This window comes from Pogona vitticeps, chromosome 2 (genome assembly GCF_051106095.1).
Source record: "Pogona vitticeps strain Pit_001003342236 chromosome 2, PviZW2.1, whole genome shotgun sequence".
Taxonomy (NCBI): domain Eukaryota; kingdom Metazoa; phylum Chordata; class Lepidosauria; order Squamata; family Agamidae; genus Pogona; species Pogona vitticeps.
Window position 1 is genome coordinate 96,001,233 of NC_135784.1, and position 14,988 is coordinate 96,016,220.

Consider the following 14,988-nt stretch of genomic DNA (forward strand, 5'->3'; position numbering starts at 1 on the left):
AACTGCCACTTTTTCATGAAGTGAATGTTTGATGCCAAACTCATTGTCTTTTAACCCCCATCCCTTCCATTTCTGTGTAGCTACTGTTTTCCCAGTTGTCCTCCTTTTAAATACTAAAGCCCAGCAGTATTCCTTTTAACACTGATTAAGGCAACTTCAGGTTTTGAAAATGGGCATTTGGGGGTAGTAATTAGTACAGGAATGCCCAATGATCTATTTAAAAGATAAACTAGCTTCCCAGAGCAGTGGGTCCCAACCTTATGAGCTGCTGCCATCGTAATCTGCCCCATGTATTCACAACAGTGTCAATCTGTATTAGCTGAATCTAGATGATGCCACAAATAGTATCCAGCATGTGGACCCTTGGACTAATTTCCAGAGCCACAACTTTCACCATAAAGTTCACCAGACATTCACCACTTGATCTTAAAAACTGAGGTTGGGTGTTATAACTTTCCCCCTCCTTCTTTCCATGGTGTAAGTACCTACAAAGTACCTTGTTAGAAATACCAATATGAAAAAAAGATGACACAGCAGTGTAAGTTGGAAACGCTAAGAAGAATATTTATTCTTACAGTATGAATTGAGAATATGGAAATACAGTCAACTCATTACAGGAAGGGGGAAAGATACAAAAAGTAGGTTATTCAGAAGAAGTAGCTTCAACAATCTGCTTTACGGATTATGTGTTGCACACATGCTACTTGGAAGCTCGTGGCTGCTTGGCATACTGGATAGCATCCAGGGCTGCTCCAATGTCATACTTCTTGGAATGCAACAGATGAGTAAGCCAGCCTCCTTCATCAGAGAATCCCATGGACAACATCTGGGACAAGGATTCAATCAGACGAGGATCTGCTTCTGTAAATATTTAGAATCTGAATTTGTTAAAAACCTGGTGATATGAACACTGCAGTTTAACACATTTATTTTCTACAAAGGATGAAATATATTGTTGGGCAGGATGCTTTGTCCACTGGTTTCATATAGGCAAGAATAGACAAATTCAGCTTCAAGCACTCTTCTAATAGAGAATGAATGGGGCAACCCATATAAGGACATTTTCCCTTTAAAATAACAAAAATCCCATTATACTGTCTACTGGCCATCCAGGCAGTCTGCGAAATTGCCTTTTGAATGTTTTGTAACTGGGAAAGGAAAACCTTTTGCTTTCCAGATGTTTCAGACTTTGGTCCCTTAACACTTCTCAGTTCCACTTCATAAATAAAGGTAGCAGAAATGAACTGAAAGATGTTCAGCCAGTCCTTAAAATTCTTATGTTTCCATATTCAACCAGATTAGTTGATTGGACCAAGATATAGTATCTTATATATGTCCTACCATGATTGGCTACATAGTATAGCTTTTGTCCTTTTCAGGAGGTGGGTGATTATAGTGATCAGCATGTTTTTTGCTGTGGGTGTATTGTGATTATCTGTCACTGTGATTGGCGGGTGTCGTTAGCTGTTTTTTGTGTGCAGTGAGTGATCTTTGGTCCTTGCGGCTGGGTAGAGTTCGTTGACCTTTTGCAGGGTGTATTTTTCAGTGCTCGGAGCACTTTGTTTAGTTTTAAACTTTCTTTTTTGTTGAAACTGTGCTGGTGTTTGCAGATTTCAATGGCTTCCCTGTGCAGTCTAACATAATGATTGCTGGTGTTGTCCAGTACTTCTGTCTTTTGAAATAGAATTTCATGTCCAGCTTGTTTTAGGGCATGTTCAACTACTGCCAATTTTTCTAGTTTTAGTCTGCAGTGTCTCTCATGTTCTTTGATTCTGGTGTGGAAGCTACATTTTGTGGTTCCAATATATTCCTGGCCACCACTGCAAGATACCTGGTATATTCCTGCAGTGGTGAAGGGGTCCCTTTTGTCCTTTGCTGACTGAAAAATACAGCATGCAAAAGATCAACGAACTCTACCCAGCCACAAGGACCAGAGATCACTGCACACAAAAGACCAGCTAACAACACCCATCAATCACAGTGGCAGATAATCTCTCCCCCTTATCACAACATTACACTCACAACAAAAAACACGAACCCCATAATCACCCATCTCCTGAATAGGACAAAAACTGATCCCACAGCTATAAATACTCAACTGTCCAAACAAACTGCACCAGAGCACAGAGAGCGTTCTGACTCCTGTCCTCTGAAGATGCTTGCCACAGACTGATGAAATGTTAGGAAGAACAACCCTCAGAACACGGCCAAAGAGCCTGAAAAACCCACAATGAAGACAGGGAATATTTAAACATTGCAGTACTTTGTGTCAGTTGACTGAAGTGGACTAGACTGGGACATTTTCAGTGAGACAACTACAAAATGATCTACTCTGGAATGACAGAAAAAAATGAGTGGCTCTAATAGTAATTCAATTTCTGTCAGTTTTCTCCACTGTCACATTCAAATCTTTTTAAATTGCTGTATTATTTTTCTGCATTGTTACTCCTGATTTAGTTTCCAATACATTTTTCAAACTTCTGTTAGTAATCCAACTTCCTCTTTTGACATTTTCCTTTTAAGAATACAGTAGCTCCAAACTTTTCACTCTGAGCAAACTCTTTATTATCAAAGTAGATACTTCCTCCTTCCAATAACTGTGCTCTATCCTTCAACTTACTGAGTTTATAAATTTCAGAGGGTGTCACTTCCTCCCTGGGCTTAACTAGGTTATAAGTCTCCAAGGTAATTTCATAAACTGCAGATACTTCAGCAGTCTCAACTCTGCAACCTTGCTGAATTGAACTCCAAACATTCTGACATTTTGCAAGCAGGGCAATATTTATCACATATCCAAGCTTTTCCATCCTTCTTTAATAGTGGTTAATGAATTACATCTCTTCCTCTTTCAAAATAAATGCAGCACTCACAATTTCACAGAGAGGTATATATATATATACTGGAGATTGTGAGCCTCCCGGATCATCTGCTGATCATTATTCAGACTGGAAACAGAGCCTCAACACACACAATTCTGTTCTACAATGAAACTGGCAACACAAATGTTGGCTATTACATATAAAGCTCTGAACAGCTCAAAAACTATCTTCTATGAAATAAATATATCTAAACCTGATGGTCTTCTCAACAGTCCTTTCTCCAAGAGAGGAACTACGCATTTGCAATAACATGCAGTAAACATATTTACTGTGGGTTATCTACAGCCTTCCTAGACACGAGCCCTATTGAAATTCTTAAAAGTACAGATTAGGCACCATTTTTAAACTGAAGTAGGGCTTGTCTTATGTGCAGCACTAGGAATTACTGCTAATTCTACCTATTTTTCCCAGTGTGCAGTTTTAACCCAAGTCAGACTATCAATTACAGTTAAGACAAATGAGCTTTCCAACCTGTAGTATTCCTGGAAGTGAAACACTCTTCTCAAAAGTTAATCCATAATTACCTTTGTTGTCTGTCAAGGAGGTAGACTTATATGGGTGTTCCAACATCAAAATATAGCTTCTTTCAGGCACCGTTACCTTGTTTACTGGTTGAACTGGCTTTCATTTACACTTTTTCCCCCTGTACTCTTACTGCTTTCTTTCTTATTTTGTTTCTTATCCTAAGCACATATGCTAAAGGACAGCTAATTTTTTTCCTCAATAACCCAAGTTTAAGGCTCATGTTTCCTTTTGATACAGTGGAAATGTTATAAACTCTACATGAGATGTAAGTGACACCAGTAGACCTTACACTCTGCACCTGGTCTGCAAGAATGGACATTTTCCCTCACCAAAGTAGAGAAGCTATCCAAGGTCTTCATACCTGGTGGAAGGTGTGGGTAGATGGCAGCCTCTCGCAATCCTGTTGGTCCAGTGCTGGCAGGAGCTTTACTTGGGTCCAGAGAGCTTGGGTTGTCTGTCTCTGGCATGAGCAAAGACTGCACCTCACCAGTTGAAGGATCTACTTCCTTTGGAGATAAGTGGGTCCAGTCCTCGTCTCCTGCTAAACTGCTACTGGATTCACCTTGTTCCTAAAAGTATAGACAGGCAAGATACTTGTTAAACACACCTGTTTCTAATAAAATCACACACAATTACAGACAGGAATGTTAGGTCACATTTCAACCTGCAAACAAAAAGCGCAAGGAAGCACAGAACCTACAGCAGTTAAATCATGCCAGCCATGAACATTCTAGCAACATATACACATTATTATCCACATTCTTCCACAAAAGAACTTTCTCCACTTCACCATCAGTTAGACTGACTTATCTCATCTTACACACATTTCAGGGACCTTCCTTCTCTACAGAATGGCATTCCTTATTAATGTCTTTAATCACATTTCATTACATCCTTGGAAACTTATCACAAGTTTCCAGGTCAACTGCAAGCAGTGACTCCTTTTAGAACATCCTGCAGGTTTTTCAGTTCTTCTCTAATATTTCTGGCTTCACCAAGATTGTGCCCATTCAAGATCCAACATGAACAAGCTAAAGATGTGCTGCTAATAAATTACACCTATTTGAATAAACTACTCCATTTCCCCCTTCCCATTAAGGCCAGATGATTACCAGAATTGCCTCCTAATGAAATTATACAAAGCAGAGGAAATGCACATTAAAAGAAAAGCGTACTTAACAAAATATTACTAAAAACATATTCTGTATTTATTTTACAACTAGCATGAGCTGAATATGTACATTATACTACAGTGGGATCTCTACTTAAGAACTTAATCCGTATTGGAAGGTGGTTCTCAAGTTGAAAAGTTCTTATGCTGAATTTGCTTTCCCATAGGAATGCATTGAAAACCATTTAATCCGTATCTGCTCTTTTCCATCCATAGAAACTACAGTATACTACTGAGTGCACATTCAGAACGTATTATTTGTACCTGTGGCAAAAGGGTCTCGTCTTCCATTTGCAAAGGAGAGCATACCATCATGTCTTGTAGCTGGTCTGAAAGAGCATCCTCTGCCTCAGAATCTGGTTTGCTTTTGTCACTTGCTTCTGGTCTGGTCTGGTCCTTGAAGGTGCTGAGATCAGGGTTGTCCTTCTCAGAGCTGGGTTGCGTAGGGGCCACTTTGCTTCTCTGACCCTCATGTTCCACATCAATATCAACATCAATGCCTGGGAAAACAGTACAAAGGGTGGAAGTTAGAGGCAGTCTTCAAACTGCCCAAAGTTCTTGGCACATTGAGAAGGTAAGTACATGCTTGGATGTTGTTTTTAAACCGCACGGTCTTTGTACGATGACAGCAGTCAAATATAGTTCTGTCAAGAAGACAGGGGACAGAAAATGTTTTCTCCTGCTATAAGCAGTCATTTATGAGAATGTGAAAAAGGACTTGGTTATATGAACAATGAAGCACCAGGCAACTGTCCTACAGTATCTAGTCAAGTACCCTGCCCTGCATTGAAGTGGCCTGCAGTGCAAACATCCTCCTCATAGTTCCCATTACTCTGGGAGAACTTCAAGTATTTATATTGTGCCTTTACATGGCACATTTGAAGCAAAAAGGATGTGCCATTTAAAATATTGAAGGACACGATCGCTGTTAACTCTACGGTCATGTCATTATTCTGTGGTTGAGAAGGCAGATATATAAGAAATACATTACCACCCACAATATGCTAAGGCTTCCAAATGAAATTACTGGTGGAGAAGCCAAGGAGGTAAAGGAATGTGTTCAGAACTCAGTACTACAAAACTTATCAGGGACACAGAACTGAGCTAAAACCAACTCTAGTGGAACCCCTTAGCTAACTATTTTGTGCAGCATAGCTGGCCAACATCAGTAATGTGTCAAAGTTTAATTTCTCCCAGCAGTTCCTGATGACTATTAGTAGCAAGTCTGGGGCCTGGACTGCCTTCAGAGCTGTGTCTCCTGTCTTACTCCTTATTGAACATCCAACAGCTAAGTCGTGAGAGTGACCAGTGGCTACAGAGACCCCGCTGCTTAGGTATTATTCATCTGTTAAAAAGGACAGACATTGTTCATTCTGAAGATCTCCACATCCCTATGTCAAATGCTTGTGGGGTGGGGTGGGGAGCCTGCTCACCACAGAGGTCCTTGGGGGGTAGCTGTTCCGAGATGTGAGAGGCAGACACTCCCGAGTATCAAAACCCTCTGGTTCCTCTGTGTGTGAGAGGCAGAGATTACTGAATCTGTGTCCCGCTTGCTTGTTCTGGATAAAAAGAAGAGACTCCCTCCTTGACTTTGTGTGAGTGTGGAAGACGTTGAACAGAGTTGTTTCTCTGTGATTGGTTTTTTTTTTGTCTGTTTTTTTGTTGGAGAGAGGAGGTGGGAGACAGATTGTCAGCAACAGAGAGCTTCTGTCTGCTGTGTTTGTAGTAAGAGGCAAAAGTGAGTCTGCAGGCACAAAGTCCCCAACTGTCTTCAGTAATCTATTTACTTTTGGTTTGTTTGAGAGATCTGAGTACATAGAGATCCTGTTGGCTGCTTCTTCCTTGGGGCTGGGCTATATATACAAGTGAGCTTCTGCATGCTTGTGTCATCTTGTTGTTGTTACTGTTTCAACTTATATAGCATTAAGAGCACTCTCTGGGCAGTTTACAACATAATTATGCAAGGAACACTTTGCCCAGCAGCAGGAAGGGCATTCATTTTTCCAAACTCAGAAAGACGGAAGGCTGAGCCAACCATAAACCGGCTACCTGAACCTGCCAGGATTGAACTCAGGTCACAAGCAAGGCTTGGCTGCAGTAGTGCAGTTATGTAATGTGCCAGAATGCTGAAGAAACCACGGCAGCAGCTAGCATCATCTAGTAGGTTGCTTTCTTTTGTGTGTGTGTGCGTGTGTGTGTGTGTGAGAGAGAGAGACTGATTTTTTCTTTATATTAACCACTTTGTTTCATTCATTCAATATTTTTATTATTTTTATTTTTATTTTATTATTATTATTAATTTGATTTGTACCCCGCCTATCTGGACCAATGGACCACTCTAGGCGGCTATAAATTACTGAACTGGTAGCACAGCCTGAGTGAGAACAATAATAGGGATGTTTCTGTTTTGTTATACATTAATTTTCATTCAAAACCTTTTATTCTATTTTTCTTAGCTGACGTCTCTGTGCAAATGGTTTACTAGAAGCAAAAGTCTATCAAAACCTTATTGTCCATGAGCAAAATCAGAGTGGAATAGTATCTTTAACGGACCCCCAGTATTACTCAGCCTTGACTTTGACTTGTCCAGAGAATTGCTTTTTCCCACAAATCTACTTCCCCTCTTTATGATGTGGCTTGCTTATGGATTAAAAAAAAAGAGTACTTGTAAATGCATCTCTGGGTATAAGAATATATGAAGACCCATGCTTGATCATACTGAAGTGACTGCAGCAAAACGTTCTGTCCACATTCTTGCCTACCAGCTGCCTAGTGGAAGCCCATTAGCTGGGCAAAGGTGCAACCACACTATTTCCCACATTACCCAGCCTTGCCATCTAGAAGCATATGGCTTCTAACATGGCCATCCGAACTGTTAGCCACTGATGCCTGTCCACATTGGCAGTTAGCAGCATGGCATCTTGTAGCTGTGAATTACTTTTTAACTATTTGCTGTGTGAAATGCCTACATCCATCTATCTGGAATCTCCCACCTTCAGTATTAGAGGATAGGTTTCTCCCTCCCATTCATGATTGCACATATCTCTACCATGTTTCCTCTTGTGCCCCATAGCTCCAGTGGGCACCCTAAGCCACCAACCACATCTTACATGGTAAGGTCTTGCAGATACAGTCATGTGAGATCACGGCAAGCAACACTCACCCCTTCAGAAAAGGGCAACAGAAGGGCTACTCCAGACTAGAAATGTCTCCCTAGCCCACCAGCTGCATTAGAAATTCATCAGTGGGGTTAAGATGGGAACAGCTTACCAAGAGGACTCAGCAAGGCAGCAACACTTTCTCCAACATTCTTTAGGAACGTGACACTGGGATCCTGAGGCTGATTGTCAGAGGCTTCTTTTATAGAGGGAGGGGAAAGAGGTCAGTCATTAGGTACAGGAAGTAAAAGGGACATTTTTTTCCAATAAAGTTTAAGACAAATATTCAAATCTCTCAGCCCCTTTTATCTTTTACATATAACATGGTGCAACATTTTGAGATGAGATCTTAAAATGTATGTTCAAAATAGATCCTCTAGAACAGTGCTTCCCAACCTTGGGTGACATAGGTGTTCCTGGGCTGCACGTTCCCAGAAGCCTTTGCTACCAGCTGTGCTGGCCGGAGTTTCTAGGAATTGCAATGCATGAATACCTGGGTCACCCAAGGTTGGGAACCACTGCTGTCAAAAACAATTGTTTGCTATGGAATCTGTGCATTCCCAAGGCCTAAGACAAGGATAAGGATGCCGGTTTTCATATTAATTCATTTTGCACTTCCAGTTGGTTTCCTGGACATCAGAAAGCTAAATTGTTACCTTGCTCAGGAGCAGCAGCCTGGGAAGAGGTGGCAGCTTCTGCCTGGTCAGAATTTTGATGCTGACGAGCAGGACAAGGCTGCCCCCAGCCTTGAATCCAACCAAAAGGTGCACCGCCATGTCTCATCTTACGAAACCAGCGACCTCGGGGAAGCCACTAAAAATGCAAAAGGAACATGTCAGTAGGTGGCTGTTGCTTTAGAAGAGTGGTGATCTGTCTTAGGCCAGATCTTTACACACCCACAGTTGTTAACAACTTTTGGCCCTTTCCTCACAAGACTTACCTCGAATGGATGGATCAGTGGGCTTGGAAACATGATCATGTTGTGTTCCTTATGGACACCTTTCCCCTCACAAGTGCTGCACAGGTCATAGTTTGGACAAATCGTGCACTTAAATCTGGCACCTACAACTGGGCCATCACAGCTATCACAGATCACATTTGGATGCACCAGATTTTGAGGACGTTCCTGGCTGCACGATTGGCGGTGCAGGTGTTCACGCTTCAGTTCCTTTTTCTCTGAAGGACACAAAAAGAAAACGTTGCTTAACTATCCCTATGCTAAGTAACCAAACACCTATCATTAAAACTCCTCCATATTATAATATCAGGACAATAGTTTTTTTAAAAAATAGACAGCACATAATGCATATATAATGCATATATAATACATATTAATTTCCTCGCCTACAATCTTTGCTATGCTCTAGAAATAAACAACTTATTAGTCACCATGTAGACTTTCCAAGGTGGGGGGCACCTGAAAATATTTCACTATCCCAAATTAATGGGTACCTGACTTCCCAGGACTTTATTTATCACATTTCCTTAAAGATTTTCTTTAAACACATACACACACACACAAGCTTCAGCCCCCCCAAAACAACAACCCTTGAACAGCTTGCACCATCATTACTGCTTGTAAGCCTATCTAAAAGACAACAAAAGGGAAAAAGCATACAGAATGAAGAAGGGAAAAAAGCAAACCCAAACAGTCATTCTAAAATGTTGTAGTACTAGTTCTATACGCTATAAAGATCCAGCAAAACTTGAATATTTAATTAAGGTGACAAAATCAATTATGGGCTTGTAACTCTGTGCTAGATACATTTACTCAAAAGTGGGTCCCCTTAATTTGTGGGGCTTATTCTCAGGGAATCAGGACCACTGAGTTATATGATAGCCTATTTCAGAGCAATCCTGAGTTGTAGGAGGGGGAGAGTGTGGGAAAGAAACAGTAGCCTTCCACACCCTGTTATAGTTCACGTGTTTTTTTACTTCTCTTTGTCTCCAATGCAAGACAACTTTATATGTTCTTAGACACGTCAAGGAAATGAAGGGGTCTAAAATCCTTTGGATCTTTATTGGCCCTGAATCAGTGTTTTCCGACCGATCATTGGCTCCTTGAAAGCGGTTTCTGAATGTGAATGATCTGTGGCAGGTTTTTTATTCTGCACCAGTTCTAACCATTCAGACAAAGTCCAGAGTGCATTACAAGCCAACAGTTGCCAAGAAAGATTAAAGGACAATGGCCTTGAAAGAATCGGGTTTACCTTTAACATAAATGCGAAAAATGCCATCTTTCACAGAGGGTAGGGCCAGCTTCAATTCTTCATCACTGGAAAAAGCAACCATATCTCCATCTTCATCTGAAAGAAGAAAAACCCAACAATGACATTCATTTTGACAGTGTACCCATAAAGAAACCAACTGTATTTGCTGGACTTTAAAGCACCTGCATGTTGAGAAGACAATGTTAGCATACATTCCTCACCAAAATGGCACTGATTAACTACTCCCTTAAGCCAATTTCTGTTGGTTTATGTACAAGCCCCTTATCAAGAAAACTGATTAGTGACACTGAGTCCACTTGGCAATGTGTACTGTTGGGGAAATATGCTTTAGCTTCATGCTCCACAGTAAAATGCAGTTTTTAGAAAACAACTCTACTACTTTGTTTAGTCACCTGAGACTGAATAAGCCTGAAAATGGAAGCAATAACACTGGCTAGCCAGGCTCCAGAAGAAATGTTACCTTCTTCCAACTGAAAGTGGTATGCAAGTCTGACTAAACAAACGAATTATTTGTTTGTTTATTGAATTTATACCCCGCCCATCTAGATCGAAGTCTACTCTGGGTGGCTAACAATAATAGATAGAATAAAAACAATATAATAAAATTAAAAACAACAGTAGTAATATAGTTCAAGATGGGAAAAATATTCAAGTGATGACAGGAGGGAAAGCCTGCCTAAAGAGCCGGGTCTTAAGTTTGTTTTTAAAAACACTCAGCCATTTGTCCATGTTCTTTTCACAACAAAAGCAAAAGTTAAGATGTGAGAAAGCTGTAGTGAGACATTAAGAGATTAATTACAAGGGCGCTGTTACAGGAAACAATCTCCGTAAACTGTTTCTTGAAATAAAAGAACCCTCCCCCCCCCCCATTAATGAGAAATAGCATTGACAAGGCCTCCATTTCAAGAGCTACCTGAAACTAGCCAAACCAGATACAAATACAACTGCACACATGTCAAGTATCTACCAGGTATAAAAGCAGTGTGGTATCTTTGCTCTTAATCTACATAAGAAAATAGACCAAGTTCCCTTCTAGAGATAACGCTCTGATGTCAACCTCTTAAAATGTTCAATCCTCCCTGCCAAGACTTCAGAGTGGGTGGAGTACCAACTCGATACAGGAGCTGTTTTTTTATAGCTTCCAATGAAAAGTGAGACTAACAAGGACAAATACTAAAGTTTAACACCCAAGGATTTGTTGCTACAAGTATATAAAGAGTGAAGGTCCATGACCAAGATAAACATGTCAAAAAGACCCTATTTACCAGTAGATTGAAGATTACTGAACAGAACAAAGCAATGACAATAAATTAATTGAATTAACTTAGTAAATTAAATTAGGTGTTCTAAATTAATGCATGAGCAAACCACATGCAACTCCTCGATGGTGGCTTAATCAACAGTGAAGGTCATCCAAAGAAGTGTTCATCTTTCTCCTGCAACCACTTGTCACAAATCTCCCTCCCTCCCTCACACATTTCACAACGAAGGCCTCTCCCTCAACCAAAGAAAAGAACTTTAGGATTCTCAGTCAGAAACATACATAGTGCTGTAATCTGCTACCTTATTAAGGCCAAAAGAGGCAATCCTCCTCCAGAGAAAGAGTGGCACCACAACACACTCAAAATCATTTCTTGTGGCTTTGTTTATCCCTTCATTTCACTCCCAACATGCCCCTCCTACACATACTTGTGTAAAAATCTATTACCACATGAAAGGCCAAAATGCATGGGTGGATCAGCTCCACAAAACTTTTCTACGTAATCACCCTCCCACTCAGGCTATAATCAAGTGAGAAGGATCGAAGTACTTGGGCCAACCCGTACATACCTGACATTTGCACCAGTCTCTTTCACTCAGAAAGAATGACCGACAGAGATAAGACTCAAAGCTAGAACAACAACAGCACAGAGGTTGTTGTGGGTTTTTTCGGGCTCTCTGGCCGTGTCCTGAAGGTTGTTCTTCCTGACGTTTCGCCAGTCTCTGTGGCTGGCATCTTCAGAGAGCCCGAAAAACCCACAATAACCATTAGATCCTGGCCGAGAAAAGCCTTCGCGAATACACAGCACAGAGGTTATTTCCTATTTTGCCTGTTCTTGAATTAGGATGAACTGAGGGGGCCTTACTACATTGAAGCACAACCCCAACCTGTTTGGATAAACTTGGAAGTTGTGGGCTGTGTGGGAAAAACCATTTCCCCTCTGCACCCCTGCAGATTGCTTTTTCAACCCCTCTGCCAATGCCAGCCTCCACTGGCAGGCAAAGGCCTCTGTTAGCAGACAAACACCAGTTTTGTTTGGTTTCCAAACAAACTTGGAACCCAGGTTAAACTGACTAAAAAAAACAAAAACAAAAAAACAAAACACTAGGCAATTTTTTTTCAGGAGGGTGGAACTACAGAATTATAACCATTCCAAGGTTGATCCACCTCGCTTGCCTAGTTGCTAGAGTAAAGGTGCCAGCCACCTCGATGCCCACAAGCCCCTGACCCCAGGACCCACGAACACGCACAGAGGTGACCCGGGCTCCCACTGGACGAACTGGTGCGCCTGTTGCACAACAAATGGAGCCCCACCCCTCCACCCCCACTGACACAAACATCGGAAGGCTTCGCTCCCAGAATCTGCATGGAAAAACTTTCCGTCACTGACTGCCCCCGACTTGCTTGAAACGAGAGACGATGACCCCACCACCCGCCCACCCCTTTCTTTGTGGCTGCCCCCTTTCCTACTGCGCCCTACGGCGGCAGCCTAACAGGCAGCAATCGGGCCGGTGAAGCGTCCCCTGGTCTGACGGAGAGGGAAGCAAAAAGGCTTCCAGGTCCCGATCCAAGGCACCTCGGAGGGCCCTTTCCAAGGGGAAGTCGGGGAGACCGTGCGACCACCACCACCACCCCCATTTATCGCGCCAGCGTCCCCAGTGGGGTGTTCCCCCCGCCTCGCCTCGCCCACCTTTGTAGTACATCTGGAAGGCGCCCGAGGCGGCCGCGGAGTTCCGAAGGAGCCCCTGGAAGAGCTCGGCCACCTTGTCCCGGATGGGCTGGTAGCGAGCGGGCTTGTCCAGGGCGAAGCGGCGGATCTCGCGGGTCACCTCTTCCTTGCCCAGCAGGTAGGCCTTCACCGTCATCGGAGCCATGGCGGCGGCAAGAGCAGCAGCAGCAGCGGCAGCAGGACCTGGTGGCGCAGCAAGAATTGAGTGGCGACGGAAGGACGTCCGGACTCCGGCCAGAAGAGGACACTCTGCTCGCAAGACCCGCCTGGCGCTCGGCTCGCCGCCGCTGCCCCCGGGAGGGTGTTTTTATAGGCGCTGCGGCCAAAGGGGGTGGGCGAGAAACACACGGGCTCGGTCGGGGGGCGGGAACCGGGCGAGTCTCCACCCCTCCAGGATGAGGATGATGGCGGCGGCGGGGGGGGGGATGGGGAGGAGCGAAGGCGAGGAGCTCCAGGGATCCGCGCCGGGGCATCTGGCTCTTTCGGGCTGGGGCTGGAACGCGGTATCCGGGGGGGGGGGGGGGGAGGAAAGGGCTGCCTCGCCGCCCACGAAAGGGATTGGGGGGGGGGGGGAGACGGGACACGCGGGGCGAAGGTCCTCTTTCGTTCGGGGGTGGCTGTGGAGGGAGTCGCTTGGGGGCCGCCCGAAGGGGGTGGGGTGGGGGGGCAAAGGGAGGCTAATGCCCTCTCCAGACCTACCAGTAAGCATTACTCAGCACTTTTCCTAAAGAAAACCCCGGGAGGGCCTGGTTTTTGGAAATGGGGGGGGCGGGGCGGCGGGAGAGACAATAAGGGTTTCCCCTCCACCACCACCACCACCACCACCCCCGCCCCGAAACACGGGCGGCCTGTGCCTCCGCTGCCCCTGGAGGGAGGGAGGGAGGAAGGGGAAAAGGTTGCCCCCAGACAAGGAGCCCCCACAGCCAGGAGTTCCCTCTGCTGAACTGGAACAAAACTGACACGGCACCTTAAGCGGAAGAGTCCTGGTGAATGAGGATGCGGTGCCGTGGGTAGAGTGACGGGGCAGAGCTCAAAAAGTCCTGGGTTCGAATCCCCACTTGGCCATGGAAACTCAACGGGGTGGGGTAGGGTAGGATGTGGAACTAATGAAATCGCCCCTTAAATATCTCACCCTCAGAGCTCTTAACAGGGTCGCTATAAATCGGTTCCCTCTTGATGGCACAAAAACAGCAAATGGAAGGAATGAATGTGTTGGTTCAATACATGCCTCATGGTCAAATGTAAGGAAATACAGGCAGTAGGTTGCTGTCACTAACCCATTATTCTCAACTCTTTTTATTTCTGTATCATGTTAACTTAGGCTTTTATTCTACTGAATTTACCTCAAACTAAGTCGGTACCATCAGAATGTGGGAACTAAAAATATTCATCTAGCATCCGGATTCTAGCAATGGCTACTCAGGTGTTTTCGGAAAGGTATAATCAAGGAATGTGCTCCTGTCCTGTTACTTGTTATTTGCCCTGCTTAACAGTTACAGGCCCTGAAGGTGCAAGTCCCACACACATACACACGCACACTTGCTAGGCTAAGGAATAAGCTCCGGTGAACACAGCTCTAACCCACCCTGTATAGAGTTGTACCAAAAGGTTGCAGTGGGGTACCCTCATATATAGGAGTGTTCATTATCCATGGCACTCAGTGTGCCTTACTTCTGAGTAGAAATTTATAGCATATGATTTTCAAATTAATACTTCTTTATATACCTTTCTAGGGATGTGGTGGCGCTGTGGGCTAAACCGCAGAAGCCTGTGCTGCAGGGTCAGAAGACCAAGCAGTCATAAGATCGAATCCACGCGACGGAGTGAGCTCCCATCACTTGTCCCAGCTTCCACCAACCTAGCGGTTCGAAAGCATGCAAATGCGAGTAGATTAATAGGGACCACTTTGGTGGGAAGGTAACAGCGTTCCGTGTCTAAGTCGCACTGGCCATGTGACCACGGAAGATTGCCTTCAGACAAACGCTGCTCTATGGCTTGGAAATGGGGATGAGCACCGCCCCCTAGAGTCGAACA

General features: G+C 43.8%; 1 protein-coding gene across 4 annotated transcripts; it reads right to left on the bottom strand.

Annotated features, from left to right (window-relative positions):
* Positions 1 to 539: 539 nt before the first annotated feature.
* Positions 540 to 13,246, bottom strand: SQSTM1 (sequestosome 1). 4 transcript variants are annotated; one of them, XM_078385653.1, is made up of 8 exons: positions 12,916 to 13,246; positions 9,944 to 10,039; positions 8,674 to 8,909; positions 8,390 to 8,546; positions 7,846 to 7,929; positions 4,885 to 5,075; positions 3,766 to 3,973; positions 540 to 861 (listed from the first exon to the last, which is right to left on the bottom strand). In XM_078385653.1, exons 1-8 carry the CDS (start codon positions 13,097 to 13,099, stop codon positions 701 to 703), a joined length of 1,317 nt encoding a protein of 438 aa, XP_078241779.1. In that variant the 5' UTR covers positions 13,100 to 13,246; the 3' UTR covers positions 540 to 700. The 4 variants fall into 4 exon arrangements, with proteins under 4 accessions (XP_078241779.1, XP_020638407.3, XP_020638409.3 ...); XM_020782748.3 differs by having other exon boundaries at positions 4,840 to 5,075; positions 7,846 to 7,932; XM_020782750.3 differs by having other exon boundaries at positions 4,840 to 5,075; positions 12,916 to 13,245.
* Positions 13,247 to 14,988: the final 1,742 nt, after the last annotated feature.

What these genes read in the sequence shown, in the direction of transcription:
- SQSTM1 (XM_020782748.3), bottom strand. Translation starts at nt 13,099, where the DNA reads ATGGCTCCGATGACGGTGAAGGCCTACCTGCTGGGCAAGGAAGAGGTG. An exon ending in TTTTCGCATTTATGTTAAAG is followed by an intron (nt 8,910 to 9,943) that starts GTAAACCCGATT and finishes TGTGTCCTTCAG; the next exon opens with AGAAAAAGGAACTGAAGCGT. An exon ending in CACTGATCCATCCATTCGAG is followed by an intron (nt 8,547 to 8,673) that starts GTAAGTCTTGTG and finishes TTGCATTTTTAG; the next exon opens with TGGCTTCCCCGAGGTCGCTG.